This window comes from Gallus gallus, chromosome 25 (genome assembly GCF_016699485.2).
Source record: "Gallus gallus isolate bGalGal1 chromosome 25, bGalGal1.mat.broiler.GRCg7b, whole genome shotgun sequence".
In the NCBI taxonomy this organism is placed as follows: domain Eukaryota; kingdom Metazoa; phylum Chordata; class Aves; order Galliformes; family Phasianidae; genus Gallus; species Gallus gallus.
The window spans coordinates 453,210-480,170 of NC_052556.1; the positions used below are offsets into that span (position 1 = coordinate 453,210).

The 26,961-nt window shown below is 63.4% G+C and overlaps 1 protein-coding gene across 1 annotated transcript in view; it reads left to right on the forward strand.

Moving 5' to 3' along the window:
- Positions 1–22,445, forward strand: part of LOC101749531 (ras GTPase-activating-like protein IQGAP3-like) — a 33,377-nt gene extending 10,932 nt beyond the window's left edge. The window contains 21 exon segments of the mRNA XM_040652464.2: positions 1,442–1,600; positions 2,566–2,649; positions 3,758–3,829; positions 5,419–5,488; positions 6,758–6,951; positions 6,953–6,967; positions 7,397–7,549; positions 7,644–7,807; positions 9,680–9,904; positions 12,331–12,471; positions 12,902–12,986; positions 13,903–14,135; positions 15,566–15,698; positions 16,677–16,779; positions 17,083–17,224; positions 17,361–17,448; positions 17,938–18,150; positions 19,096–19,262; positions 19,381–19,482; positions 21,364–21,472; positions 21,580–22,445. Of these exon segments, the coding sequence (XP_040508398.1) occupies positions 1,442–1,600; positions 2,566–2,649; positions 3,758–3,829; positions 5,419–5,488; positions 6,758–6,951; positions 6,953–6,967; positions 7,397–7,549; positions 7,644–7,807; positions 9,680–9,904; positions 12,331–12,471; positions 12,902–12,986; positions 13,903–14,135; positions 15,566–15,698; positions 16,677–16,779; positions 17,083–17,224; positions 17,361–17,448; positions 17,938–18,150; positions 19,096–19,262; positions 19,381–19,482; positions 21,364–21,472; positions 21,580–21,693 (2,766 nt within the window). The 3' untranslated portion in view covers positions 21,694–22,445.
- The last annotated feature ends 4,516 nt before the right edge of the window (positions 22,446–26,961 follow it).

The following is a 26,961-nucleotide window of genomic DNA, read 5'->3' on the forward strand; positions in this document are numbered from 1 at the left end:
TTTTGTGCCCTCTGAATTGGAAGTCAAAGAAGCAGGCCCATTCTGGTTACACACCGGTGACGGTCAGACCCCGCTCTGGCTTTGAGGTCCTTATTTGTACACCCTCTGAACTGCCGCCCGCTTTTAATGGCAACCAACTGCTGCCCTATGGGGGTCCTCCTCGGTGAGGGGAGTGCTGAAAGGTCCCTCACTCCTGTGGCAAAATATCTGCATGGAGCTTTTAACGTAGACTTTGGTGGATCTTTGTTTAGACGTGGCACTGAGGGACGTGATTGAGGTGGTGTGGTGTGGGGGTGGGTGTTGGGTAGGGCAGCGCTGGGATGGGGTATTGGTGTTGGGCTGGGAGATGTTGGGAGGTTGGTGTTGGAGTGGGCAGTGTTGGACTGGGTGACGTTGGGGGGTTGGCGTTGGGTTGGTGTTGGAATGGAGGACGTTGAGGGGTTAACATTGGGGGTTGGTGTTGGACTGGGTGATGCTGGGGGGTTGGCATTGGACTGGGCGGTATTGGGGGGGTTGGTGCTGGACTGGGTGATGTTGAGGGGCTGACATTGGACTGGTTGGCATTGGACTGGGCAACATTGAGGGGTTGGTATGGGGCTGGGCATTGCTGGGCTGGGCAATGCTTGGGGGTTGGCATTGGACTGGGTGGCATTGGGGGGATTGGTGTTGTTTGGGGGGGTTGGTCTGGACAATGTTGGGCTGGGTGGTGTTGGGGGGGGGTTGGTGTTGGACTGGGCAATGTTTGGGGGCTGGCATTGGACTGGGTGGTGTTGTGGGGTTGGTGTTGGGTTGGCGTTGGGCTGGGTGGTGTTGGGGGGTTGGCATTGGACTGGGTAGCGTTGGGGGGATTGGTGTTGGGTTGTCATTGGACTGGGTGATGTCGGGGGGGGGAGTTGGTCTGGACAATGTTGGGCTGGGTGGTGGTGGGGGGTTGGTGTTGGACTGGGCAATGCTTGGGGGCTGGTGTTGGACTGGGTGATGTTTGGGGGGGGGGTTGGTGTTGGATTGGTATTGGACTGGGTGATGTTTGGGTGGTTGGCGTTGGGCTGGGTGGTGTTGGGGGGTTGGTGTTGTGTTGATGTTGGGCTGGGTGGTGTTGGAGGGTTGGCATTGGATTGGGTGGCGGTGGGGGTTTGGTGTTGGGTTGGTGTTGGGCTGGGTGATGTTGGGGGGTTGGTGTTGGGCTGGGTGACGTTGGGCTGGGGGGGCGGTTGGTGTTGCATTGGTGTTGGACTGGGTGATGTTTGGGGGTCTGGGGGTGGTCTGGACAACGTTGGGCTGGGTGATGTTGGGAGGGGGTGGTATTGGGCTGGGCAGCGTTGGATTGGCCAACGCCTGGGGGTCGGCGTTGGGCTGGGCGACACTGGGAATTGTTCCCAACCTGTAGGACCGTACGGGAGGTGGTGGGGCTCACCCAACCCAACGCTTTGTGTCCCCGCAGTCCGTCATCACCCGCGTGACCGCCGCGCACGACCGCCAGCGCCTCTGGGCGTCCAACATGGCGGCGGTGGTCGGGCTGCAGGCCCTCCTGCGCGGCTTCCTGGCGCGGCGGCGCTTCGTGGCCCTGCGCCGGCGGCACACGGCGGCCGTGCGGATCCAGGTGGGCGGCACCGTGGGGTCGGTCTCTTCTCGGGGTGGCAGTGATGGCGGTGGTGGCCTCACGTTGCGGAGGGGGAGGTTCGGGTTTGGGTCTCGGGAGCAGAGCCGGAAGGTTGGGCGACGTCGGCTCGGGTTGTGCGGGGCTGCCACCCCTGTAGGGATGCGGTGCGGAGGGATGCGGTTGGTGGGCAGGGAGGTGGGGGTTGGGTGGGGTTGGGTGATCTCGGAGGGCTCCCCCAACCCGGCTGAGTCCAGCAGAGGACGTGGCGGGGGTGGCTCAGCGGTGGGCTGGATGGTTCTGGGGGTCTTTTCCCAGCCATCGTGATTCCGTGAATGGGCGCCGCGGGGTGGGCCGGCAGTCGGGCTGGGTGGTCTTTGGAGGTCTCTTCCATCCTCAACGACTCTGTGGGTGCAGTGTGGGGATGGGCTGGGGGTGGCCTTGATGGCCTCGGAGCTCTTTTCCAACCTCAATTGTTGAATGACTCTATAACTGAGCACAGTGGGGATGGGTTGATGGTTGGCCTTGATGACCTCGGGGCTCTTTTCTAACCTTAATTATCGAATGATTCTATCATTAAGCGTGGTGGGGATGGGTTGATGGTTGGCCTTGATGACCTCGGGGCTCTTTTCCAACCTTAATTATCGAATGGTTCTATCACTAAGCGTGGTGGGGATGGGTTGATGGTTGGCCTTGATGACCTCGGGGCTCTTTTCCAACCTTAGTTATCGAATGACTCTATTACTAAGCGTGGTGGGGATGGGTTGATGGTCGGACTCGTTGGAGGTAAAGTCTACAATCGTTGAGTCCAACCACCAACCCGTCCCACCATACCCACTCACGGAAGCCTTTTCCGACCGTAATAACTCGCCGGTGGTGGGAGTGGGCCCGGTGGGATGGGTTGGTGGTCGGACCGGATGACCGCGGTGCGCTTTTCCAACCTCAGCCCCCCCCCGGCTCTCCCCCAGGCTTCCTGGAGGGGCTACCGGCAGCGCAAGGCTTACCTGCAGCGCCTGCACTACCTGCGAGCCCACGGGGACGCCGTGGTCAAGGTTGGCCTCCTCTGCCTTCATCCCCGGCTCACACCTCTGTGTCACCGGCAAGGAATGCGGCGCGTCCCTTCCTGCTCTGCTATGGGGGAGTGGAGCAGCCGGGCCGTGCTGGGGGGCTGTGCTCCCAGTGTGGGGTGACCCAGTGCTCCCAGTATGGGTGCAGGCACTGAATGCTCTCTGTATGGGGTGACCCAGTGCTCCCAGTGTGGGGTGACCCAGTGCTCCCAGTGTGGGGTGCAGGCACTCAGTGCTCCCAGTATGGGGTGCAGGCACTCAGTGCTCCCAGTATGGGACAACCCAGTGCTCCCAGTATGGGGTGCAGGCACTGAGTGCTCTCTGTATGGGGTGATCCAGTGCTTCCAGTATGGGGTGTAGGGACCTAGTACTCCCATTACGGGGTACAGGGACACAGTGCTTTCAGTATCGAGCCCAAAGACCCAGAGCTTCCCAGTATGGGACAACCCAGTGCTCCCAGTAGCAAGCCCAGAGACTTAAGGCTCCCAGTATGGGGCGGGGGTACCCAGTGCTCCCAGTGTGGGGCGAGGGTACCCAGTGCTCCCAGTATGGGTGCAGGCACTCAGTGCTCCCGGTATGGGGTGACCCAGTGCTCCCAGTACAGGGACACAGTGCTTCCAGTATCAAACCCAAAGACCCAGAGCTTCCCAGTATGGGACAACCCAGTGCTCCCAGTAGCAAGTCCAGAGACTCACGACTCCCCGGTATGGGGCAGGGGTGTCCCAGTGCTCCCAGTATGGGGTGTTCCAGTGCTCCCAGTATGCGGCAGGGGTACCTAGTGCTCCCAGTGTGGGGTGACCCAGTGCTCCCAGTGTGGGGTGACCCAGTGCTCCCAGTATGGGGTGTTCCAGTGCTCCCAGTATGGGGCAGGGGTACCCAGTGCTCCCAGTATGGGGTGTCCCAGTGCTCCCAGGTTATGCCCTCTCCCCACATTGGTGCTCCTATGGGTCCCACCCCCCCCCCACCCCCAGCGCTGTGCTCACTGATGGGCGCTCCGTGAGTGGTCGCACCGTGCGGAAGCAGAGCTGTCCCTCCCCACCCACCCCCAACCCCCCCCACGTCCCTCCCGGTTCTGATGGGGCGTCTCCCGCAGATCCAAGCGGCCGTGAGGATGTGGAGGGCTCGGAAAAGGTACCAGGAGAGGCTGCGCTACTTCAGGAGGAATGTGAGTGATGGGGGGGGGGCTGAACCCCCCCTGCTGTGTGCACTGCGCCCCGCAGCCCCTGGAGGGCTTCTGGGGAGGGAGGAGGGTGGGGGTAGGGGTGGGGGTGGGGGAAGGAGACGGCGTGGGTGCAGCCGCCCATGGGGGTGGTGAGCTCCGGGATGGGCAGGGAGAGAAAAGTGCTCCAAAAACCCACCGGAGGCTTTGAGGTCTCTGACGGAGGGGGGTCTGGGAGAAGGAAGGCTGTGGGCACACAGCGCAGCGGTGCAGCTGACAGCTGGAAAGGCTGAGGAGGGATCCCTGAGAGCACCGTGGGGTCCGCGTGCCGCCACTGTGGGGTCCAGGTGCTGCCAGGGGACTGGGTGCCACCTCTGTGGGGTTCAGGTGCTGCCACGGGGTCTGGGTGATGCCGTGGGGTCTGGGTGCTGCCGTGGGGTCCGGGTGCTCTCATGGAGTCTGGGTGCCGCCACTGTGGGGTCTGGGTGCTCTCATGGGGTCTGGGTGATGCTGTGGGGTCTGGGTGCCACCACTGTGGGATCCAGGTGCTCTCATGGGGTCTGGGTGCCACCACTGTGGGGTCCGTGTGCTCTCATGGGGTCCGGGTGCCGCCACTGTGGGGTCCAGGTGCTGCCGGGGGGGGGTCTGGGTGTCACCACTGTGGGGTTCAGGTGCTGCCATGGGGACTGGGTGCCACCACTGTGGGGTCTGGGTGATGCTGTGGGGTCCGGGTGCTGTCATGGAGTCTGGGTGCCACCACTGTGGGGTTCAGGTGCTGCCATGGGGACTGGGTGCCGCCACTGTGGGGTCTGGGTTCCACCTCTGTGGGGTCTGGGTGATGCCGGGGGGGGGTCTGGGTGCCACCTCTGTGGGGTTCAGGTGCTGCCATGGGGTCCGGGTGCCGCCACTGTGGGGTCTGGGTAATGCTGGGGGGGGTCTGGGTGTCACCACTGTGGGGTTCAGGTGCTGCCATGGGGACTGGGTGTCACCACTGTGGGGTCTGGGTGCTGCTGTGGGGTCCAGGTCCCACCACTGTGGGATCTGGGTGCTCTCATGGGGTCTGGGTGCCGCCACTGTGGGGTCCAGGTGCTGCCGGGGGGGGTCTGGGTGTCACCACTGTGGGGTCCAGGTGCTGCCATAGGGACTGGGTGCTACCACTGTGGGGTCTGGGTGATGCCGGGGGGTCCGGGTGCTGTCATGGAGTCTGGGTGCCACCACTGTGGGGTCTGGGTGATGCTGTGGGGTCTGGGTGCCACCACTGTGGGGTCTGGGTGCTGCCGTGGGTTCCAGGTGCCAGCACTGTGGGGTCCAGGTGCCACCACCGTGGGATCTGGGTGCTCTCATGGGGTCCGAGTGCCGCCACTGTGGGGTCCGGGTGCTGCTAGGGGGGGTGGGCCGGGTGTCACCACTGTGGGGTCTAGGTGCTCTCATGGGGTCCGGGTGCCGCCACCGTGGGTTGCGGGTGCTGCCATGGGGTCTGGGTGCTCTCATGGGGTCTGGGTGCCAGCACCGTGGGTTGCAGGTGCTGCCATGGGGTCTGGGTCCTGGTGCAGGGACACGTCCTGATGTCCTGATGCCCTTTTTGGTCCCGGCAGATCGGAGCTGTCGTTAAGATCCAGGCTTTTGTGAGAGCTAACAAAGCCCGCGGGGACTACAGGATGCTGGGTGAGCGCGGGGGGGTGGGGGGTAGGGGGTGCTCCCAGCGTGAGCTGCAGCAACCCAGTGCTCCCAGTACAGGGCACGGGGGCGCAGCGCCTTTCCAGTATAGGGCGACCCAGTGCTGCCAGTATAGGGTGACCCGGTGATCCAATGCTCCCAGTACAGGGCACGGGGACCCAGTGCCTACCCAGTATGGGCAGAGGGAGACAGTGCTCCCAGTGTGGGGTGTCCCAGCGCTCCCAGTACGGGCTGTCCCAGTATGGGGTGTCCCAGTGCTCCCAGTATGGGGTGTCCCAGTGCTCCCAGCACGGGGTATCCCAGTACGGGTGTCCCAGTACGTGGTGTCCCAGTGCTCCCAGTACGGGGTGCCCCAGTATGGGGTGTCCCAGCACTCCCAGTACGGGGTGTCCCAGTTATGAGGTGTCCCAGCTCTCCCAATATGAGGCGTCCCAGCGCTCCCAGTATGGGGTGTCCCAGTACGGGGTGTCCCAGTGCTCCCAATATGAAGTGTTGCAGTGCTCCCAGTACAGAGTGTCCCAGTATAGGGTGTCCCAGCGCTCCCAATATGAAGTGTCCCAGCACTCCTAGTACGGGGTGTCCCAGTGCTCCCAATATGAAGTGTCCCAGAGCTCTCAGTATAGGGTGTCCCAGTATGGGGTGTCCCAGCGTTCCCAGTCCGGGGTGTCCCAGTCCGGGGTGTCCCAGCGCTCCTAGTATGGGGTGTCCCAGTACGGGGTGTCCTAGTGCTCCCAGTACGGGGTGTCCCAGCGCTCCCAGTACGGGGTGTCCCAGTATGGGGTGTCCCAGCACTTCCAGTATGGGGTGTCCCAGCGCTCCCAGTACGGGGTGTCCCAGTATGGGGTGTCCCAGCACTTCCAGTATGGGGTGTCCCAGTATGGGGTGTCCCAGCACTCCCAGTACGGGGTCTCCCAGTATAGGGTGTCCCAGCGCTCCCAGTATGAAGTGTCCCAGCGCTCCCAGTATAGGGTGTCCCAGCGCTCCCAGTACGGGGTGTCCCAGTATGGGGTGTCCCAGTGCTCCCAGTACAGGGTGTCCCACTACGGGGTGTCCCAGCACTCCCAGTATGGGGTGTCCCAGTACGGGGTGTCCCAGTGCTCCCAATATGAAGTGTCCTAGTACTCCCAGTATGGGGTGTCCTAGTATAGGGTGTCCCAGAGCTCCCAGCACTCCCAGTCCAGGTCTCCCAGCGCTCCCAGTCCCCGCCCCCTCCCCCCGCTGGGCTCGCAGTGCTGACGCTGACTGTGCCCGGCGCAGTCCATGAGCGGAGCCCCCCGCTGGGCGCCGTGCGGCGCTTCATCCACGTCCTGGAGCAGAACCAGAGCGACTTCGTGGAGGAGGCGGAGGTGCTGCGGCTGCGGGAGGAGGTGGCCAAAAGGATCCGTGCGAGCCAACAGCTGGAGGGCGACCTGAGCCTCATGGACATCCAGATCGGGCTGCTGGTCCGGAACCCGCGTCACGCTGCAGGTGGGGGGGGGTGAGGATGGGGTTATGGCTTCAGTGTGCCTGAATGGGCTGCCTGGGGGGGCGCTGTGCTTGGAGGTGGTGGGGTGATGGGGTGGGGTTGGACTGGATGATCTTAGTGTTGTGGTGGGGTTGGAATGGATGAGCTTTGGGTCATTATGGTTGGAGAAGAGCTGTGGGGTCATCCAGCCCGACTCAACAACCCCCCCCTCCCCCCCCAATCACTGCATCTATGGGCAGTGGAAAAGACCCCTCCCAATGGGCGCTGGTTGGGGGCCCGTGGGTGGGCTGGGCCACCTCGGTGGTCTTTTCCAACCACAGCGATGCTGGGGATGGAGGTAAGGGGGGGGTGGGTCGGGGTGTCCCCGCGGGTCTCACCCAACCATACGGATGTGTTGGTGCCCCGGACCCCCCCCTCCCCCCCCCCCGCAGGAGGTGGTGTCCCAGTGCAGGAAGCTGACCAGGAAGAACCGGGAGCAGCTGTCGGAGCTGATGTGCCTGGACAAGCAGAAGGGGCTCAAATCGCTCAGCAAGGAGAAGCGGCAGAAGCTGGAGGCGTACCAACACCTCTTCTACCTGCTGCAGGTGGGGGGGGGGGGTCCCCATTCCCCCCCATTCCCCTCTACTCTGAGGCGCTGGAGCTGAGCACAGCTCTCTGTTCTGCTCCCCCCCCCCGCAGACGCAGCCCACCTACCTGGCCCGGCTGCTGTTCCAGGTGCCCCAGAACAAATCCACCGCCTTCCTGCAGCCCGTCGTCTTCACGCTGTACAGCTACGCCTCCCACCCGCGGGAGGGGTATCTGCTGCTGCAGCTCTTCAAGGCGGCCCTGCAGGAGGAGATCAGGTGGGGGTCCGGGGCGGGGGGGGATAACCCTGACCACGACCCTGCTCAGGGTCTGCCTTGGTAAAGAGATCTGAGGATGGGCGTTGAGATTGCAGGGGAAAAAAAGGCCAATTTTGGGGTATGTTTGGCAAAAGCTTCGTTTTAGCGAGCGCTGCACGTCTCCGAGTGGAACGAACAGAGCTGCAGTCAGATGTGCAGCTGCAAAGTCAGGCTCTGTGCAGGCGCCCATACGCTGCCCCTTAGCAGGATGGGGGTCCTGCGCTGCACCGCTGCCCCCCACTCCATCACCGCTGGCGGCTGAGGAACGCCGTGAGGGCGAAGTGTGGGGGGTGGCGGTCAGAAGGGCTTTTAGGGCCGTCGTTGTGCTCTCCTGGACTTCATGCAGCCTTTGGCACCCATGGGAGAGCTGTGGGGTGGGCGCGCGCTGTGCTGTGCTCCGCTCCATGCAGTTACACCGCAGGCACGAGCGGTGTCCCCCAGCGCTCAGCACGGGGCTGCTCCTATTAACGTCTTCGTTAACGATCTCGATGAGGGGATCGAATGCACCCTCAGTAAGTGTGCAGGCGACACCGAGCTGGGAGGGAGCGTTGATCTGCCCGGGGGAAGAAAGGCGGCACAGAGGGACCTGGATAGGCTGAGTGGATGGGCAGAGGCAAACTGTGTGAGTCTCAATAGGGCCGAGCGTCGGGTCCTGCACTTTGGTCACAGCGACCCCACGCAACCCTACAGGCGTGGGGAGGGGTGGCTGAAAGCCGCCTGGTGGGAAGGGACCTCGGTGTGCTGATGGGCGGTGGGCTGAATGGGACTCACGGTGTGGCCAAGGAGACCGATGGAATCCTGGTTTGGGTCAGGAATGGGAGCGGGACTGGAAGTCATTCTGCCCCGTGCTCAGCATCGGTGAGGCCTCACCTTGAGAGCTGCGTGCGGCTTTGGGCAGCTCGGCACGGAAAGGACGTGGAGGTGCTGGAGAAGGTCCAGAGATGGGCAGCGAGGCTGGGGAAGGGCTGGGAGAATATGGCCTCGGAGAGACTGAAGGAACTGCGGCTGTTTGGTCCGGGGAAGAGGAGGCTGAGGGGAGCCCTTATTGCTCTCTGCCAGGACCCAAAGAGGAGGCTGAGGGGAGCCCTTATTGCTCTCTGCCAGGACCCAAAGAGGAGGCTGAGGGGAGCCCTTATTGCTCTCTGCCAGGACCCAAAGAGGAGGCTGAGGGGAGCCCTTATTGCTCTCTGCCAGGACCCGAAAGGTGACGGCAGCAGAGCGGGGCTGGGCTCTGCTCACTGCTGGCAGCGACAGGAGGAGGGGAAACGGCCTCCAGTTGCAGCAGGGCGGGTTTGGGTTGGATGTCAGGAAACACTCCTGTGCAGATTGAGGCTGTGAAGCGCTGGGATGGGCTCTGGGGGGGGGCTGAGGCCCCGTCTGGGGGTGTTGGGATCCACCTGGAGGCGGTGCTCGGGGATGCGGTGCTCGGGGATGCGGTGCTCCGGGATGCGGTGCTCCGGGATGCGGTGTAGCAGAGGGCTGCTGGCAGTGCCGTTGGGTCGGGCTGTGGTTGGACTCGGTGCTCTCGGAGGTCTTTTCCAACCTGAGCGGCTTTATGGCTCTGTGCAAAGCCCCTCCCGGGCTCACGGCTGCTGCTCAGCCCCACGGTGGCAGTGATCCCCGCGGTGCGTCGGCGTCGCTCACCGCCGGCCGAAGCGCTGAGCTGACAGCGGTGACGGTCAGAAAAGCGGTTGTGCAGTTGGGAAATCCCCTCCATCGCAGCGCACCGTTGCACGAGCCGCAGCTGTTGCAGTTGCCAAGGCGATAAATAGCAGGCGTTACTTTCGGAGCGGGCAGGTGAGCCGCGCCGTGCTCAGCCCCGTCCGCCTACAGGTGCAGAGTGGAGCGCATCCACGACGTCCTGACGGGGAACGCCGCCGTCATCCGAATGGTGGTCGGATTCTACCGCAGCGCCCGCGGGCGGAGCGCGCTGCGCCACATCCTGGGCCGCCCGGTGCGGGAGGTGCTGCGGGACGCCACCCTCAGCATCCGCACCGACCCCGTGGACATCTACAAGGCGTGGGTCAACCAGGCCGAGTCGCAGAGCGGGCAGAGGAGGTGAGGTGGGGCGGGGGGCTCGGAGCGGCGCTGGGGGGACGGGGTGGGGCGGTGGGGCTGGGGGGCTTGGCTCGGTGTCGGGGTGCTGAGGTTGGGTGGGGGGCTCAGCCCGGTGCTGAGGTTGGGTGGGGGGCTCAACCCGGTGCTGAGGTTGGGTGGGGGGGCTCACTCTGTGCCAGGTTGCCAGGTTGGTAAGGTTGGGTGGGGGGCTCAGCTGGTGCCAGGGATCCAGGGTGGTGAGGTGGGGCGGGGGGCTCAGAGCGGCGCTGGGGGGACGGGGGGGGGGGGGGTGGGGCCGGGGGGCTTGGCTCGGTGTCGGGGTGCTGAGGTTGGGTGGGGGGCTCAGCCCGGTGCTGAGGTTGGGTGGGGGGCTCAGCCCGGTGCTGGCATGGTGAGGTGGAGGGCTCAGCTGCTGCTGCTGCTGTGGTGCTGAGGTTGGGTGGGGGGCTCACTCTGTGCCGGGTTGCCAGGTTGGTAAGGTTGGGTGGGGGGCTCAGCTCGTGCCAGGGAGCCAGGGTGGTGAGGTGGGGCGGGGGGCTCAGAGCGGCGCTGGGGGGACGGGGTGGGGCGGTGGGGCTGGGGGGCTTGGCTCGGTGTCGGGGTGCTGAGGTTGGGTGGGGGGCTCAGCCCGGTGCTGGCATGGTGAGGTGGGGGGCTCAGCTGCTGCTGCTGTGGTGCTGAGGTTGGGTGGGGGGCTCAGCTGGTGCCACGGAGCCACCGTGGTGAGGTGGGGCGGGGGGCTCAGAGCGGCGCTGGGGGGACGGGGTGGGGCTGGGGGGCTTGGCTCGGTGTCGGGGTGCTGAGGTTGGGTGGGGGGCTCAGCCCGGTGCTGGCATGGTGAGGTGGAGGGCTCAGCTGCTGCTGCTGCTGTGGTGCTGAGGTTGGGTGGGGGGCTCACTCTGTGCCGAGTTGCCTGGTTGGTAAGGTTGGGTGGGGGGCTCAGCTGGTGCCAGGGAGCCAGGGTGGTGAGGTTGGGTGGGGGGCTCAGCCCAGTGCTGAGGTTGGGTGGGGGGCTCACTCTGTGCCAGGTTGCCAGGTTGGTAAGGTTGGGTGGGGGGCTCAGCTCGTGCCAGGGAGCCAGGGTGGTGAGGTGGGGCGGGGGGCTCAGAGCGGCGCTGGGGGGACGGGGTGGGGTGGTGGGGCTGGGGGGCTTGGCTCAGTGTCGGGGTGCTGAGGTTGGGTGGGGGGCTCAGCCCAGTGCTGAGGTTGGGTGGGGGGCTCAGCCCGGTGCTGGCATGGTGAGGTGGGGGGCTCAGCTGCTGCTGCTGCTGTGGTGCTGAGGTTGGGTGGGGGGCTCACTCTGTGCCAGGTTGGTAAGGTTGGGTGGGGGGCTCAGCTGGTGCCAGGGAGCCACCGTGGTGAGGTGGGGCGGGGGGCTCAGAGCGGCGCTGGGGGGACGGGGTGGGGTGGTGGGGCTGGGGGACTTGGCTCGGTGTCGGGGTGCTGAGGTTGGGTGGGGGGCTCAGTCCAGTGCTGAGGTTGGGTGGGGGGCTCACTCTGTGCCGGGTTGCCAGGTTGGTAAGGTTGGGTGGGGAGCTCAGCTCGTGCCAGGGATCCAGGGTGGTGAGGTGGGGTGGGGGGCTCAGCCCAGTTTTGGGGTGGTGAGGTTGGGTGGGGGGTTCAGCTGGTGCCAGGGTTCCAGGGTGGTAAGGTTGGGTGGGGGGCTCAGCTGCTGCTGGGGTTGTGGGGTGGGGGATCCACCCGGTTTTGGGGTGGTGAGGTTGGGTGGGGCAGCTCAGCTGCTGCTGGGGTTGGAGAGGTTGGGTGGGGGCTCAGCCTGGTTTTGGAGTGGTGAGGTTGGGTGGGGGGCTCAGCCTGGTTTTGGGGTGGTGAGGCAGGGTGGGGGGCTCAGCCCAGTTTTGGGGTGGCGAGGCTGGGTGGGGGGCTCAGCTGGTGCCAGGGTTCTAGGGTGGTGAGGTTGGGTGGGGGGCTCAGCTGCTGCTGGGATGGTGAGGTGGGATAGGGGGGCTCAGCCTGGTTTTGGGGTGCTGAGGTTGGGTGGGGACTCAACCCGGTTTTGGGGTGATGGGGTTGGGTGGGGGCTCATCCCGGTGCCGGGGTGGTGAGGTTGGGTGGGGGCTCAGCCCGGTTTTGGGGTGATGGGGTTGGGTGGGGGCTCTGCCCGGTTTTGGGGTGCTGAGGTTGGGTGGGGGCTCAGCCTGGTTTTGGGGTGGTGGGGTTGGGTGGGGCAGCTCAGCTGCTGCTGGGGTTGGAGAGGTTTTGTGGGGACTCAACCCGGTTTTGGGGTGCTGAGGTTGGGTGGGGGCTCATCCCGGTGCCGGGGTGGTGAGGTTGGATGGGGGGCTCTGCCCGGTTTTGGGGTGCTGAGGTTGGGTGGGGGCTCATCCCGGTTTTGGAGTGATGGGGTTGGGTGGGGGCTCATCCCGGTGCCGGGGTGGTGATGGGCACTCGGTGTCCTTGCGCAGCGGGCTCCCATACGAGGTGAGCCCTGAACAAGCACTGTGCCACCCCGAGGTGCGGCGCCGCCTGGACGCCTCCGTGCGCGCCCTCCTCGCCGTGACGGAGAAGTTCGTCTCTGCCATCACCTCTTCTGTGGATCAGATCCCGTGCGTACCCCGCGGGGTGGGGCCGCGTCCCGCTGTGCGGTTCCAGGAGGGGGGGGAGTGCTGGGGGGGTTTCTTTATTCGCTGTGGGAGTAAATCCGAGCTGCTGATAAGGAGAGAGAACCGACGTCAGCTCCTCCACTGACACCCCAGAAGTGATTTTGGTCTCAACCGGGGCGCTCCGCTGTTGGGGCGCTCCGCTGTTGGGGCGCTCCGCTGTTGGGGCGCTCCGCTGTTGGGGCGCTCCGCTGTTGGGGCGCTCCGCTGTTGGGCTGTGCCTGCGAGGAAGAAGTGGGTCAGAGGAGGAAGGCTTCCTCTGGGGGGTGCAGGAGCAGATGGGGACGGGGACTCCTATGGGACCCCACGGCACCGCGGTGGATTTGGCGCCTGGCCCCGCAGCGCGCTGACCGACCTCCCGCTGCGCTCTCTCCAGCTACGGGATGCGCTACGTGGCCAAAACCCTGCGGGCATCCCTGGCTGAGAAGTTCCCCGAAGCCTCTGAGGAGGAGCTGGACAAGGTGCCGGGGGGGGGCTGGGCGAGGTGCCGGGGGGGGGGGCTGGGCGAGGTGCCGGGGGGGGTGGGCGAGGTGCCGGGGGGGGTGGGCGAGGTGCTGGGGGGGTGGGCGAGGTGCCTGGGGGACTGCGCTGCCATGTCGGCTTCCCAGAGCCCCTGGGTGTGTGTGTGAGTGGGGGGGGGGGGGGGTGCTTCTCAGTATGGTTGCAGGGACGCAGTGCTCCCAGTATGGGGTGACCCGGTGCTCCCAGCACAGAGTGGCCCAGTGCTCCCAGTATGGGGTGACCCGGTGCTTCCCAGTATGGGTGCAGGGACACAGTGCTCCCAGCACAGAGTGACCCAGTGCTCCCAGTATGGGTGCAGGGATGCAGTGCTCCCAGTATGGGGTGACCCAGTACTCCCAGCACAAAGTGACCCAGTGCTCCCAGTATGGGTGCAGGGACACAGTGCTCCCAGTATGGGGTGACCCGGTGCTTCCCAGTATGGGTGCAGGGACACAGTGCTCCCAGTATGTGGTGACCCAGTGCTTCCCAGTATGGGTGCAGGGACGCAGTGCTCCTGGTATGGGGTGACCCCGTGCTCCCAGCACAGAGTGACCCAGTGTTTCCCAGTATGTGGTGACCCAGTGCTCCCAGTATGGTGCAGGGACACAGTGCTCCCAGTATGGGGTGACCCAGTGCTCCCAGCACAGAATGGCCCAGTGCTTCCCAGTATGGGTGCAGGGACCTGGTGCTCCCAGCACAGAGTGTCCCAGTGCTTCCCAGTATGGGTGCAGTGCTCCCAGTATAGACCTTCACGTCGAAGGGTTTCCCTGGAGCGGCTCAGCGGTTACCTCCCGCGGGCACTCTGTGCTGGGGGTCCCGCAGAGCCGCCCTCCAGCCTGCGTGGGCTCCCCAGCGCGGCCGTCTCCCGCCCTACAGGTGGTGGGGAACCTCCTCTACTACCGCTTCATGAACCCGGCGGTGGTGGCCCCCGATGGCTTCGACGTCGTGGACGTCTCGGCCGGGGCAGCCCTGCGCCCCGAGCAGCGCCGCAGCCTCGGCTCCATCGCCAAAGTGCTGCAGCACGCGGCCGCGCGGAAGGCCTTCGAGGGGGAGAACGGACACCTGTGTGGGGCCAACCGCTACCTGGAGGAGACGCACTGCAAGTTCCGGTGGGCGCCGGGGGGGCGGCGCGGCACGGGGGGCGGTGGGGATGGTGATGTTGGCAGTGGTGGCGGTGGTGATGGTGATGGCGGTGGTGATGGCGATACTGGCGGTGGTGATGGCGGTGGTGATGGCAGTGGTGATGGTGATGGTGATGTTGGCGGTGGTGATGGTGATGGTGGCGGTGGTGATGGTGATGGTGGCGGTGGTGATGGTGATGGTGGCGGTGGTGATGGTGATACTGGCGGTGGTGATGGCGATGGTGATTGTGATATTGGTGGCGGTGATGGTGATGTTGGCGGTGGTGATGGTGATGTTGGTGGTGGTGGCGGTGGTGATGGTGATGTTGGCGGTGGTGATGGCAGTGGTGATGGTGATGTTGGCGGTGGTGGCAGTGGTGATGGTGATACTGGCGGTGGTGATGGCAGTGGTGATGGTGATGGTGGCGGTGGTGATGGTGATGTTGGCGGTGGTGATGGTGATGTTGGCGGTGGTGATGGCAGTGGTGATGGTGATACTGGCGGTGGTGATGGCGATGTTGGCGGTGGTGGTGGCGATGTTGGCGGTGGTGGTGGCGATGTTGGCGGTGGTGGTGGCGATGTTGGCGGTGGTGATGGCGATGTTGGCGGTGGTGATGGCAGTGGTGATGGTGATGTTGGCGGTGGTGGCGGTGGTGATGGTGATACTGGCGGTGGTGATGGCAGTGGTGATGGTGATGGTGGCGGTGGTGATGGTGATGTTGGCGGTGGTGGCGGTGGTGATGGTGATGTTGGCGGTGGTGATGGCAGTGGTGATGGTGATGTTGGCGGTGGTGATGGTGATACTGGCGGTGGTGATGGCGGTGGTGATGGTGATGTTGGCGGTGGTGGCGGTGGTGATGGCAGTGGTGATGGTGATGTTGGCGGTGGTGATGGTGATGTTGGCGGTGGTGGCGGTGGTGCTGGTGATGTTGGCGGTGGTGATGGCGGTGGTGATGGTGATGTTGGCGGTGATATTGGTGGTGGTGATGATGGTGGTGGCAGTGGCTGTGATGGCGGCGGTGATGGCAGTGGCAGTGGTGGTGGCAGTGATGGCAGTGGTGATGACAGTGTTGGCGGTGATGGCAGTGGCGGTGATGGTGGCAGTGGCGGTGGTGGCGGTGATGGTGGCTGTGATGGCAGTGATGGCGGCGGTGGTGGTGATGGCAGTGATGGCGGTGGTGATGGTGGTGGTGGTGGCGATGGTGGTGATGGCGGCGGTGATGGTGATGTTGGCTGTGTTGGCGGTTGTGATAGTGATGGTGGCAGTGATGGCAGTGATGGTGATGCTGGCTGTGATGGTGGTTGTGATAGTGATGGTGGTGATGGCGGTGATGGTGATGTTGGCTGTGATGGCGGTGGTGATGGCGGTGGTGGTGATGGCGGTGGTGGCTCTGTGGCTCAGCCCGGTGCTCCCCCAGGAGGTTCATCGCCGCCGCCTGCCGCGTCCCGGAGCCCAAGGAGCGGTTCAACGTGGACGAGTACTCAGAGATGGTGGCGGTGGCCAAACCCGTCATCTACATCACCGCGGGGGAACTGATCGCCACGCACAGGGTGAGGGTGGCGGTCCATGGGGGGGGGGGGGGGGGGGGGGGGGGGTCATTGTACCCTGGAGGGGGCTCAGGGTCTGCAGAGATGTGGCACTGAGGGATGCGCTCAGCGGGCGGGGGGTGGTGGGTTGGGTTGGGTTGGGTTGGGGGGGTGATGGGTCGGGTCGGGTTGGGTTGGGGGGTGATGGGTCGGGTTGGGTTGGGCAGGAGGTGATGGGTCGGGTTGGGCAGGAGGTGATGGGTTGGGTTGGGTTTGGTGGGGGGTGATGGGTCAGGTTGGGCAGGAGGTGATGGGTTGGGTCAGGTTGGGCGGGGGGGTGATGGGTTGGGTTGGGCAGGAGGGGATGGGTTGGGTTGGGCGGGGGGTGATGGGTTGGGTTGGGTTTGGTGGGGGGTGATGAGTCAGGTTGGGCAGGAGGTGATGGGTTGGGTAGGGGGTGATGGGTCGGGGTTGGGCTCGTTGGGAAAGCCCCCTGAGACCATCCCGTCCCACCCCCATCCCTACTGTGCCCACAGATGGGGTGACACAGTCATAGAGGTTGGAGGAGACTTCTGAGAACGTCCTTTGTGGCTCTGGGAGGGGGTGGGACGGGGGGGGGGTGGGGGAGGACCTGACGGTCCTGGGGGGCTTTTCCAACCTCAGTGATCCCAGAAGTGAGCGGGGATGGGCTGATGGTGGAGCATCACTGAGCCATAGCTGTGCTGGGGGGCTTCGGAGCGGTGCTGCAGCGCTGTGCCCCCCCCCCCCCCCTTCCGGTCCCACAGTGTCACCCACCGGGGCTCACAGACCCTCTGAATCCCACCGCGTTTCCCGGAGCAGAGTGGTCCCCTCTGCCCCCCTCAATCCCCGCTCTGCAGACCCCTCCCCAAACCCCCTCCCTTTACAAACTTAAGCGCAGAGGGATTTCAGGGGCCCTTTGCTCTGAGTTCCGCTCCCCCCCCGGCGCCCCTTTGCCACTCACCTCTCACTCGCACCGCTCAGCTCCTCCTCGAGCACCGGGACTCCATCGCACCCGACCCCGGGGACCCTTTGCACGAGCTGCTGGAGGACCTGGGTGAGCTTCCCACTCTCCAGGCCCTGGTCGGTACGTACGGAGCTCTGCCATCGCAGCCCTCCTGCTCATCCCGGCCACCCCCTCCTCACCCCGCTCTCCCTCCCATAGGGGAAGGCGCTCCCAGACGCATCCCGGGATGCTCATCCCGGCCGTCCCCTCCTCACCCCACCCTCCTTCCCATAGGGGAAGGCGCTCCCAGACGCATCCCGGGATGCTCATCCCAGCCACCCCCTCCTCACCCCACCCTCCTTCCCATAGGGGAAGGCGCTCCCAGACGCATCCCGGGATGCTCATCCCGGCCACCCCCTCCTCACCCCGCTCTCCCTCCCATAGGGGAAGGCGCTCCCAGCCCGGCGGGGGGCTCTGAGCCCGCACTGCCGCAGCTCAGCAGCGTGGAGATCTCCCTCACCCTCAGCGGGAAGCCGCAGCCGGAGGCGGGCGCTGAGCAGAGCGATGGCAGGAGCTTGCTGCTCAGGTGAGGGGGGCTCTGACGGCCTTGAGATCCTTTTCTGGGGGGTGGGGGGGATGTTGGTTCAGACGCTCAGCAGAGAAGCCCTTGGGATGTATGGCGGAGGAGCAGAGCGGGCGCTTCCCCCCTCTGTCGCCCCCAGCACCAAGCAGATGCTGGTGGACGTCATCCAGTGCCAACCAGGAGGGTCCCTCGCGGAGATCCTGCGGACACCGGCGTCGGAGCTGGAGGTGAGATGGGCACGAGATGCTGCCCGTGAGCGTGGAGCTGCCCCACGGCCCCAGCCCCACGGCCCCAGCCCCACGGCCCCAGCCCCACGGCCCCGCCCCACGGCCCCAGCCCCACAGCCCAGCCCCACGGCCCCAGCCCCACGGCCCAGCCCCTGCTCTGCGCTCCTGCAGTCGCTGAGCCAAGGCGTGCCAAGGTGCCAGCCCAAGGAGTTGGGTTGGGTTGAGTCTGTGGGAGTTGGGATGCTCCATCTCACACGCATTGTCCGCCTCCCACCCCCCCAGGAAGCCTCCCCCCACCACCCACCCCCTTACGAAGCTGCCCACCACCCCGTCCCCCTTCTGTCCCCCCAGGAATCCTCCCCCCACCACCCACCCCCTCAGGAAGCTTCCCACCACCCCGTCCCCCTTCTGTCCCCCCAGGAAGCCTCCCCCCCCCACCCACCCCCTTACGAAGCTTCCCACCACCCCGTCCCCCTTCTGTCCCCCCAGGAAGCCTCCCACCACCACCTGATGCGCCGACGAGCGCTGTGGGACTCCCAGACCCCCACCAAACTGAACCGCCACCGCTCGCTGGTGGCCAACAGCCAGCTGAGCGTGGAGGAGAAGAAGCAGAGGATCGTGCGGAACCTGCGGCGCCTGGAGGTCCTGGGGCTGGTGGATGCGGCCCAGCACTACCAGGGGCTCATCAACGAGCTGGCCAAGGTGTGCCGCACCACCTGGGGGAGCTGGGGGGGCGTTTGGGGGTGGAGGGGGCGGCCTTCATTTACTCAGCGTTGCCTCACGTTGAGGGCTCGTCCTTGTCAAAGAGCGAGGAGTGTGGGGTCGCGGAATCATTAGGGTTGGAAATGACCTCCAGGGTCACCAAGGCCAACCCCAGCCCGTCCCACCACGCCCTCATACCGTGACCTTAAATAGATCACAGAACAATTAGGGTTGGAAAAGACCTCCACGATCACTGAGTCCATCCCCAGCCCATCCCACCATGCCCGCTCGCCATACCATTAAATAGGATCATAGAACAATTAGGGTTGGGAAAGACCTCCAAGATCACCAAGTCCAATCCCAACCCCTCCCACCATGCCCACTTACTGTGTCCCTAAATAGCATCGCAGAACCATTGGGTTGGAGAAGCCCTCCAAGGTCCAGTCCAATCCCTCCATGCCCACGTACCATGTCCCTAAATAGCATCGCAGAACCACTGGGTTGGAGAAGCCCTCCAAGGTCCGGTCCAATCCCACCATGCCCACTTACCGTGTCCCTAAATAGCATCACAGAACCACTGGGTTGGAGAAGTCGTCCAAGGTCCAGTCCAATCCCACCATGCCCACTTACTGTGTCCCTAAATAGCATCGCAGAACCACTGGGTTGGAGAAGACCTCCAGTCCCAACTCATCTCGCAGTGCCCACTCACCGTGTCCTTAAGTAGGATCACAGAACAATTAGGGTCGGATAAGGCCTATGGGGCCACCACGTCCAACCCCTCCCACCGTGCCCACATACCCCATCCCGAAGTGGGATCGCAGAGCCGTGAGGGTTGGAGACGACCCCCAGGCTCAAGTGCAGCGGCCCTCCCGACGCGCTGCGCTCGGTCGCTCTGCTCAATCTCGGGGTGAGTTTCCCTTCGGCGCACGGCTCCGTTTCCCGCAGGACATCCGCAACCAGCGGCGCTACCGGCAGCACCGCAGAGAGGAGCTGCTGAAGCTGCGGCAGACGCTGCGCGCCCTCGACGCCAAGACTCTGTTCTACGAGGAGCAAATCGATTACTACAACCAGTACATCAGGAGCTGCCTGCACGGCTTGGCAGCCAGCAATAAGTACATCCCCTTCGGGAGGGAACCCCCCCCCAGATCCCAACCCCAATGCCTGAGCCGTGCGCCGCGTTGCGTTCCTCCCGTGAACGATGGAGGTGCTCCGTGGTCCCTTCTCTTTTAGGGCCAATGGGAAGGGCAAAAAGCTGCAGCCCCTGCGCTACACCGCCGCACGGCTCCTTGAGATGGGAGTGCTGCTGGAGATCCAGGACCTGCCGGCCAGCCAGTAGGTACCGAGTGCTGCACCGCTCCGGCCATGGACACGGCCGAGGCTGAGGCCGGAGCGCCTGGGGGAGCTGTGGGTGTCCCTGCTGGGTGCCGGGGGGGGGGACCGGATGGCCTTCGGGGGTGTCTTCCAGCTGAGGTGGTTCTGTGATTCTGCTGCCTTAATGCTCATTCACAGAGCTGTGGGATGGTCGGGTTGGGAAGGTCCTGAAAGGCCGAGCGTGGAGTGCTTTGGGTTGGGAAGGTCCTGAAAGGCCGAGCGTGGAGTGCTTTGCGTTGGGAAGGTCCTGAAAGGTCGATCATGGAGTGCTTTGGGTTGGGAAGGTCCTGAAAGGTCGAACGTGGAGTGCTTTGCGTTGGGAAGGTCCTGAAAGGTCGATCATGGAGTGCTTTGGGTTGGGAAGGTCCTTAAAGGTCGAACGTGGAGTGCTTTGCGTTGGGAAGGTCCTGAAAGGCTGAGCGTGGAGTGCTTTGGGTTGGGAAGGTCCTGAAAGGTTGACTGTGGAGTGCTTTGGGTTGGGAAGGTCCTGAAAGGTCAATCGTGGAGTGCTTTGGGTTGGGAAGGTCCTGAAAGGTCGAACGTGGAGTGCTTTGCGTTGGGAAGGTCCTGAAAGGTCGATCATGGAGTGCTTTGGGTTGGGAAGGTCCTTAAAGGTCGAACGTGGAGTGCTTTGCGTTGGGAAGGTCCTGAAAGGCTGAGCGTGGAGTGCTTTGGGTTGGGAAGGTCCTGAAAGGTTGACTGTGGAGTGCTTTGGGTTGGGAAGGTCCTGAAAGGTCAATCGTGGAGTGCTTTGGGTTGGGAAGGTCCTGAAAGGTCGATCATGGAGTGCTTTGGGTTGGGAAGGTCCTTAAGGGTCGAACATGGGATGCTTTGGGTTGGGAAGGTCCTGAAAGGCTGAGCGTGAAGTGCTTTGGGTTGGGAAGGTCCTGAAAGGCTGAGTGTGGAGTGCTTTGGGTTCGGAAGGTCCTGAAAGGTCGATTGTGGAGTGGTTTGGGTTGGGAAGGTCCTGAAAGGTTGAGTGTGGAGTGCTTTGGGTTGGGAAGGTCCTGAAAGGTCGATCATGGAGTGCTTTGGGTTGGGAAGGTCCTGAAAGGCCGAGCATGGAGTGCTTTGGGTTGGGAAGGTCCTGAAAGGCTGAGCGTGGAGTGCTTTGGGTTGGGAAGGTCCTGAAAGGCTGAGTGTGGAGTGCTTTGGGTTGGGAAGGTCCTGAAAGGTCGATCATGGAGTGCTTTGGGTTGGGAAGGTCCTGAAAGGCCGAGCATGGAGTGCTTTGGGTTGGGAAGGTCCTGAAAGGCTGAGCGTGGAGTGCTTTGGGTTGGGAAGGTCCTGAAAGGCCGACCTTAGAACCATGCAACTATAGAGATGGTTTGGGCTGAAGGGATGTTGTCCGAGTTGGACTGTGTTGTTAGACCCAGTCAGACTGGGGTCAGACCAACGACCGTTGGGGGCCCTTCCAACTCCCACTGTTCTGTGCTCCTATGGCCTCAATGTTCACTGATAGAACCATGGGATGGTTGGGTTGGGAGGGTCCTTAAAGGTCAACTGTGGGGCGGTTTGGGTTGGGAAGGTCCTTAAATTTCAACCTTAGAACCATAAAAGCCTAGAAATGGTTTGGGATGAAGGGCCTTTGCCCGGGTTCATTGCAGGGGGTGGGGCCTTTGGGGCTCCTTCCCATTCAAATGGTTCTGTGACCCCACCATCCTACTGCGGTGTGGGGCTCACACAGGTGGGTGGGGTGTGTGGGGTGTGTGGGGCAGCCCCACTGCCCGGGCCGGGTGAGTCGCCTTCAGGCGCTACTAGGAGAGCCCCGGGGGGGCTCAGAGGGGGATGGGGGCTGTGGGTCTGTGCTGGTGGGGCCGCGTGGCTGTGTGACCTCCCCAGGTTCAGGAACGTCATCTTTGACATCGTGCCGTGCCGGGAGCCGGGCCGCTTCCAGGTGAAGGCCCAATTCATGGGGATCGACATGGAGCGCTTCCAGCTGCACTACCAGGTGGGAGCCCCGCGCCGGGGGGGGGGGGGGGGCTGAGCTTTTTTGGGGGGGGGGTGGGGGATTGGGGGGATTGGGAGGGGGGATGGTGGTGACGGTGCTCCCTGCAGGATCTGCTGCAGCTGCAGTATGAGGGCGTCGCCGTCATGAAGATGTTCGGCAAAGCCAAAGTCAACGTCAACCTCCTCCTCTTCCTCCTCAACAAGAAGTTCTTCAAGAAGTGAACGGCGCTTCGGGTTGGGGGGGGCGTTGGGGTGACCCCCCCCACCCTCCCCCCCCACCGTTGTTTTCTGCCACGGTTGCAGCAGAGGGGGGGCTCAGGGCTGACCCCCAAAGCTGTGTGCTTATGGCCGTGGGGGGGCCCTGCAGGAGCCGCTGCACTTCTGGGTGCAAAGCTTGGATTTTGGGGGGGGGGGGGGGGGGTCGGGGGGGTCTCTGCTGCATGGCTGCTGCGTGGCTGCTGCGTGGCTGAGGCGTGAGGACGCGGCAGAGCTGTGCCAGCCGCGCTGCTGCCGTGAGGTGGCTGTGAGTGCAATAGGGGCTGTGTTCCCATCGCTGCGTTTCAGTGCCTGGGGGGGGGGGCTGTGGGGGTCCCCCTGCAGCCCCACTGACCCCCCCCGGGGGGGTCGCTCTGCTGCTTCGCTCGGCCCAAAGAGTGGTTTCACGGCGGCGTTCGGCCGCTTTTAAAGCTCTCCCTCTGCACCTTCCCCCCCCCCCCCCCCCTCTGCTGGAGCTCATGGCGGTCCCAGGGACCCCTCAGCCCCCCCCGGGGGGGTCTGCAGGACAGGGCTGGGGGCGCTGCTGCTCTGCAGGGAGGGTGGGCCCCTCCCTGGGCTCGGCGGTACCCAAACGTACCCACAGCGGGGCTGGGGGGGCTGCTGTGTTTTATTATATCGCTCCAAAGCTGCTCCCCCCCCCACCCCCCCCCCCCCCGTGCTGCCCTCAGCATTTATCCTAAATAAAGGTGGATAAGGAGGAGGGTTCCACGGCTCGGATCCGGCAGCCCCCCCTGAGCCCCCACCTGCAGCAGTGCTTAAAGCCTGGGGGGGGGGGGTTGGGGTGGGAGGGACCTCAGTGACCACTGAGGGGTGGGATCACAGCATGGGGGGGTTGGTGGGACCTCAGTGACCATAGAGCTGTAGGATCACAGCATGGGGGGGTTGGAGGGGACGTAAAGGATCACGGAGTCATGGAATAGGGGGCGTTGGAAGGGATCCTATAGGTTGTGGAGCAATGGGATCACAGCATGGGGGGGTTGGTGGGACATCAGTGACCACAGAGCGATGGGATCACGGCATGGGGGGGTTGGAGGAGACATAAAGGATCATGGAATAGGAGGTGTTGGAAGGGATCCTATAGGTTGTGGAGCAATGGGATCACAGCATGGGGGGGTTGATTGGATCTCAATGACCTCAGAGTTATGGGATCACAGCATGGGGGGGTTGGAGGAGACATAAAGGATCATGGAGTCATGGAATAGGGGGTGTTGGAAGGGATCCTATAGGCCATGGAGCAATGGGATCACGGCATGGGGGGGTTGGTGGAGACATAAAGAATCATGGAGTCATGGAATAGGGGGTGTTGGAAGGGATCCTATAGGTTGTGGAGCAATGGGATCACTGCATGGGGGGGTTGATGGGATCTCAATGACCACAGAGCAATGGGATCATGGCATGGGGGGGTTGGAGGAGATGTAAAGGATCACAGAATCATGGAATAGGGGGCGTTGGAAGGGATCCTATAGGCCATGGAGCAATAGGATCACGGCACGGGGGAGTTGATGGGACCTCAATGACCACAGAGCGATGGGATCACAGCATGGGGGGGTTGGTGGGACCTCAATGACCATAGAGCTATAGGATCACGGCATGGGGGGGTTGGAGGAGACGTAAAGGATCATGGAGTCATGGAAGTGGGGGCGTTGGAAGGGATCCTATAGGTTGTGGAGCAATGGGATCACAGCGTGGGGGGGTTGATGGGACCTTAGTGACCATAGAGCTATAGGATCACGGCATGGGGGGGTTGGAGGAGACATAAAGGATCGTGGAAGTGGGGGCGTTGGAAGGGATCCTATAGGTCGTGGAGCAATGGGATCACAGCTTAGTGGGGTTGATGGGACCTCAGTGACCACAGAGTGATGGGATCACAGCATGGGGGGGTTGGAGGAGACAAAGGATCATGGAGTCATGGAATAAGGGGTGTTGGAAGGGATCCTATAGGTTGTGGAGCAATGGGATCACTGCATGGGGGGGTTGGTGGGACCTCAATGACCATAGAGCTGTAGGATCATAGCATGGGGGGGTTGGAGGAGACATAAAGGATCATGGAAGAGGCGGTGTTGGAAGGGATCCTATAGGTTGTGGAGCAATGGGATCACAGCATGGTGGGGTTGGGAGGGACCTCAAAGATCACGGAATGGGGGGATTGGAAGGGATCCTATAGGTCATAAAGCAATGGGGTCATATCGTGGTTGGGTTCGAGGGGACATAAAGGACCATGGAGTGGTGGGGTGGGAGGGATCCTATGGGTCAGAGCAAAGGGAGCACAGCATGTGGGGCCGGAGGGGACCTAAAGGGGCGCGGAGTGATGGGATGGGGGCGTTGGAGGGGATGCTGGGGGTCAGAACTGTGGGGTCACAGCACGGCTGCGTTGGAGGGGACGGAGCTCAGCGTCACCGCGGGTTGGGGACACTCAGCGGTGTCACTGCATTGGGGACACTCAGTGGTGTCACACTGTTGGGGACACATTGGTGTCACTGCATGGGGACACACATTGGTGTCATTGCATTGGGGACACATTGGTGTCACACTGTTGGGGTCACTCAGCGGTGTCACTGCATTGGGGACACATTGGTGTCACTGCTGGGGACACACATTGGTGTCATTGCATTGGGGACACATTGGTGTCACACTGTTGGGGTCACTCAGCGGTGTCACTGCATTGGGGACACATTGGTGTCACTGCTGGGGACACACATTGGTGTCATTGCATTGGGGACAATCGGTGTCACACTGTTGGGGTCACTCAGTGATATCATTGCACTGGGGACACTCAGTGGTGTCACACTGTTGGGGTCACTCGGTGGCACTGCATTGGGGACACAATGGTGTCACTGTTGGGGTCACTCAGTGGTGTCACACTGTTGGGGACACATTGGTGTCGCACTGTTGGGGACACACATTGGTGTCACTGCATTGGGGACACTCAGCGGTGTCATTGCATTGGGGACACATTGGTGTCACTGTTGGGGACACATTGGTGTCGCACTGTTGGGGTCACTCAGTGGTGTCACTGCATTGGGGACACATCGGTGTCACACTGTTGGGGACACATTGGTGTCACTATTTGGGGCACATTGGTGTCACATTGTTGGGGACACTCAGTGGTGTCATTGCATTGGGGACACATTGGTGTCACACTGTTGGGGACACTCAGCGGTGTCACTGCATTGGGGACACTCAGTGGTGTCACACTGTTGGGAACACATTGGTGTCACTGCATTGGGGTCACTCAGTGGTGTCATTGCATTGGGGACACATTGGTGTCACACTGTTGGGGTCACTCAGCGGTGTCACTGCATTGGGGACACATTGGTGTCACTGCTGGGGACACATTGGTGTCGCACTGTTGGGGTCACTCAGTGGTGTCACTGCATTGGGGACACATTGGTGTCACACTGTTGGGGTCACTCAGCGGTGTCACTGCATTGGGGACACATTGGTGTCACTGCTGGGGACACATTGGTGTCGCACTGTTGGGGTCACTCAGTGGTGTCACTGCATTGGGGACACATTGGTGTCACACTGTTGGGGTCACTCAGTGGTGTCCCTGCATTGGGGTATGGAATGGAGGAATGGGGGATGGGGGATGGAATGGGGGAATGGGGAAGGGGAGAGTGGGAGGGAATGGGAATGGGGGATAGAATGGGGGATGGGAGGAAGGGGGGGGGATGGAATGGGTACGGAATGGAGGAATTCGGGATTGGGGATGGAGGATGGAATGGGGGATGAGAGGAAGGGGGGATGGAATGGGGGATGGAATGGGGGAATGGGAGGAAAGGGGGAGATGGGATGGGGGATGGAATGGGGGAAGGGGGGATTGGGAATGGGGATGGGAGGAAGGGGGGGGATGGAATGGGGTATGGAATGGAGGAATGGAGGATTGGGGATGGAGGATGGAATGGGGGATGAGAGGAAGGGGGGATGGAATGGGGGAATGGGGGACTGGGAATGGGGGATGGGATGGGGGAAGGGGGGAATGGAATGGGAGGAAAGGGGGAGATGGAACAGGGGATGGAATGGGGGAAGGGGGGATGGAATGGGGGATGGGAGGAAGGGGGGGGCTGGGATGGGGGAATGGGGGGAAGGGGGATGGAATGGTGGATGGAATGGGGGAAGGAATGGGGAGATGGGGGGAGTGGGGGATGGTCTCCCATCGGGGGAAAATCCCCACGTAACCGAAACGGCCGCATTTTTTGCCCGAAAATCCCCCATTTAACGTTAAATCGTTCGTTTGCTTCTTTTCTTTATTGAATGAAAGCGGGGCACAGCGGGGACCGCCCCCCCCCCAAAACCGCCCCTCCCCCCCCACCCCCACCGAATAAATAAATTAATCAGAGAGGCATTATGGGATGGGGGGGGGGGGAGGGGTCGCCGGGCCGTCTCATCACCCCCCGCTGTATGGGGGGGGGCGGGGGGGGCACACTGATGGCTGTCGACCTTCCTCCCCCCTCCCCCCCCCCCCCCCCCCAAAATGGGGTACGTGGGATGGGGGTCCGCCGGCTTCTCCTGGGGGGGGCAGGGGCTGTTTTAAGGGGGGGAGGGGGGGGGGGATTTTTGGGGGGGGAGGGGGGTGTTGGGGGGAAGGGGCTGTGTGGGGGGGTGGGTTTTGGGGTGGGGAGGGGGTGCTGTTCTGTTTGGGGGGGGGCGCTAGCTGTCCGAGCTGCCCCCCTCCCCCTCGCGCAGCTCCCCCTCCTCGGGGATGTCTTGCATCCGTACGAAATCTGGGGGGGGGGGGGGGGGAGAAAATCAGCCCCCCCATCTCAGGGTGTGTAAAGGGGGGGGGGGGGGCAGACACAGCACTGAAGTGCAGCAATGGCACCCCCCCCTCCCCCCCCCCCCCATAAGGGGGTTCAATGTGTGCCCCCCCCCATGCAACATCTCCCCCAGTAAGGGGTGCTGTGCCCCCCCATAAAGGGCACTGCCCCCCCCCACAATGAGGGGCAATTTCCCCCCCCCAAAACCACCCAATAAGGGTCAATGTGCCCCCCCCGCCCCCCAACCCAACCCCCCCATAAGGGCACTGTGCCCCCCCCCCCCCCAGTCCAGGCCAATATAGCCCCCCAAAAGAGACGATTTGTACCCCCCCCATAAGGGCCCCCCAACCCGCCCATAAGAGACAGCTGTCCGCCCCCCCCCCCCATAAAGGCACAGTGCCCCCTCCCAACTAAGGGCAATATAACACCCCATAAGGGCACTGTGCCCCCCTGCACC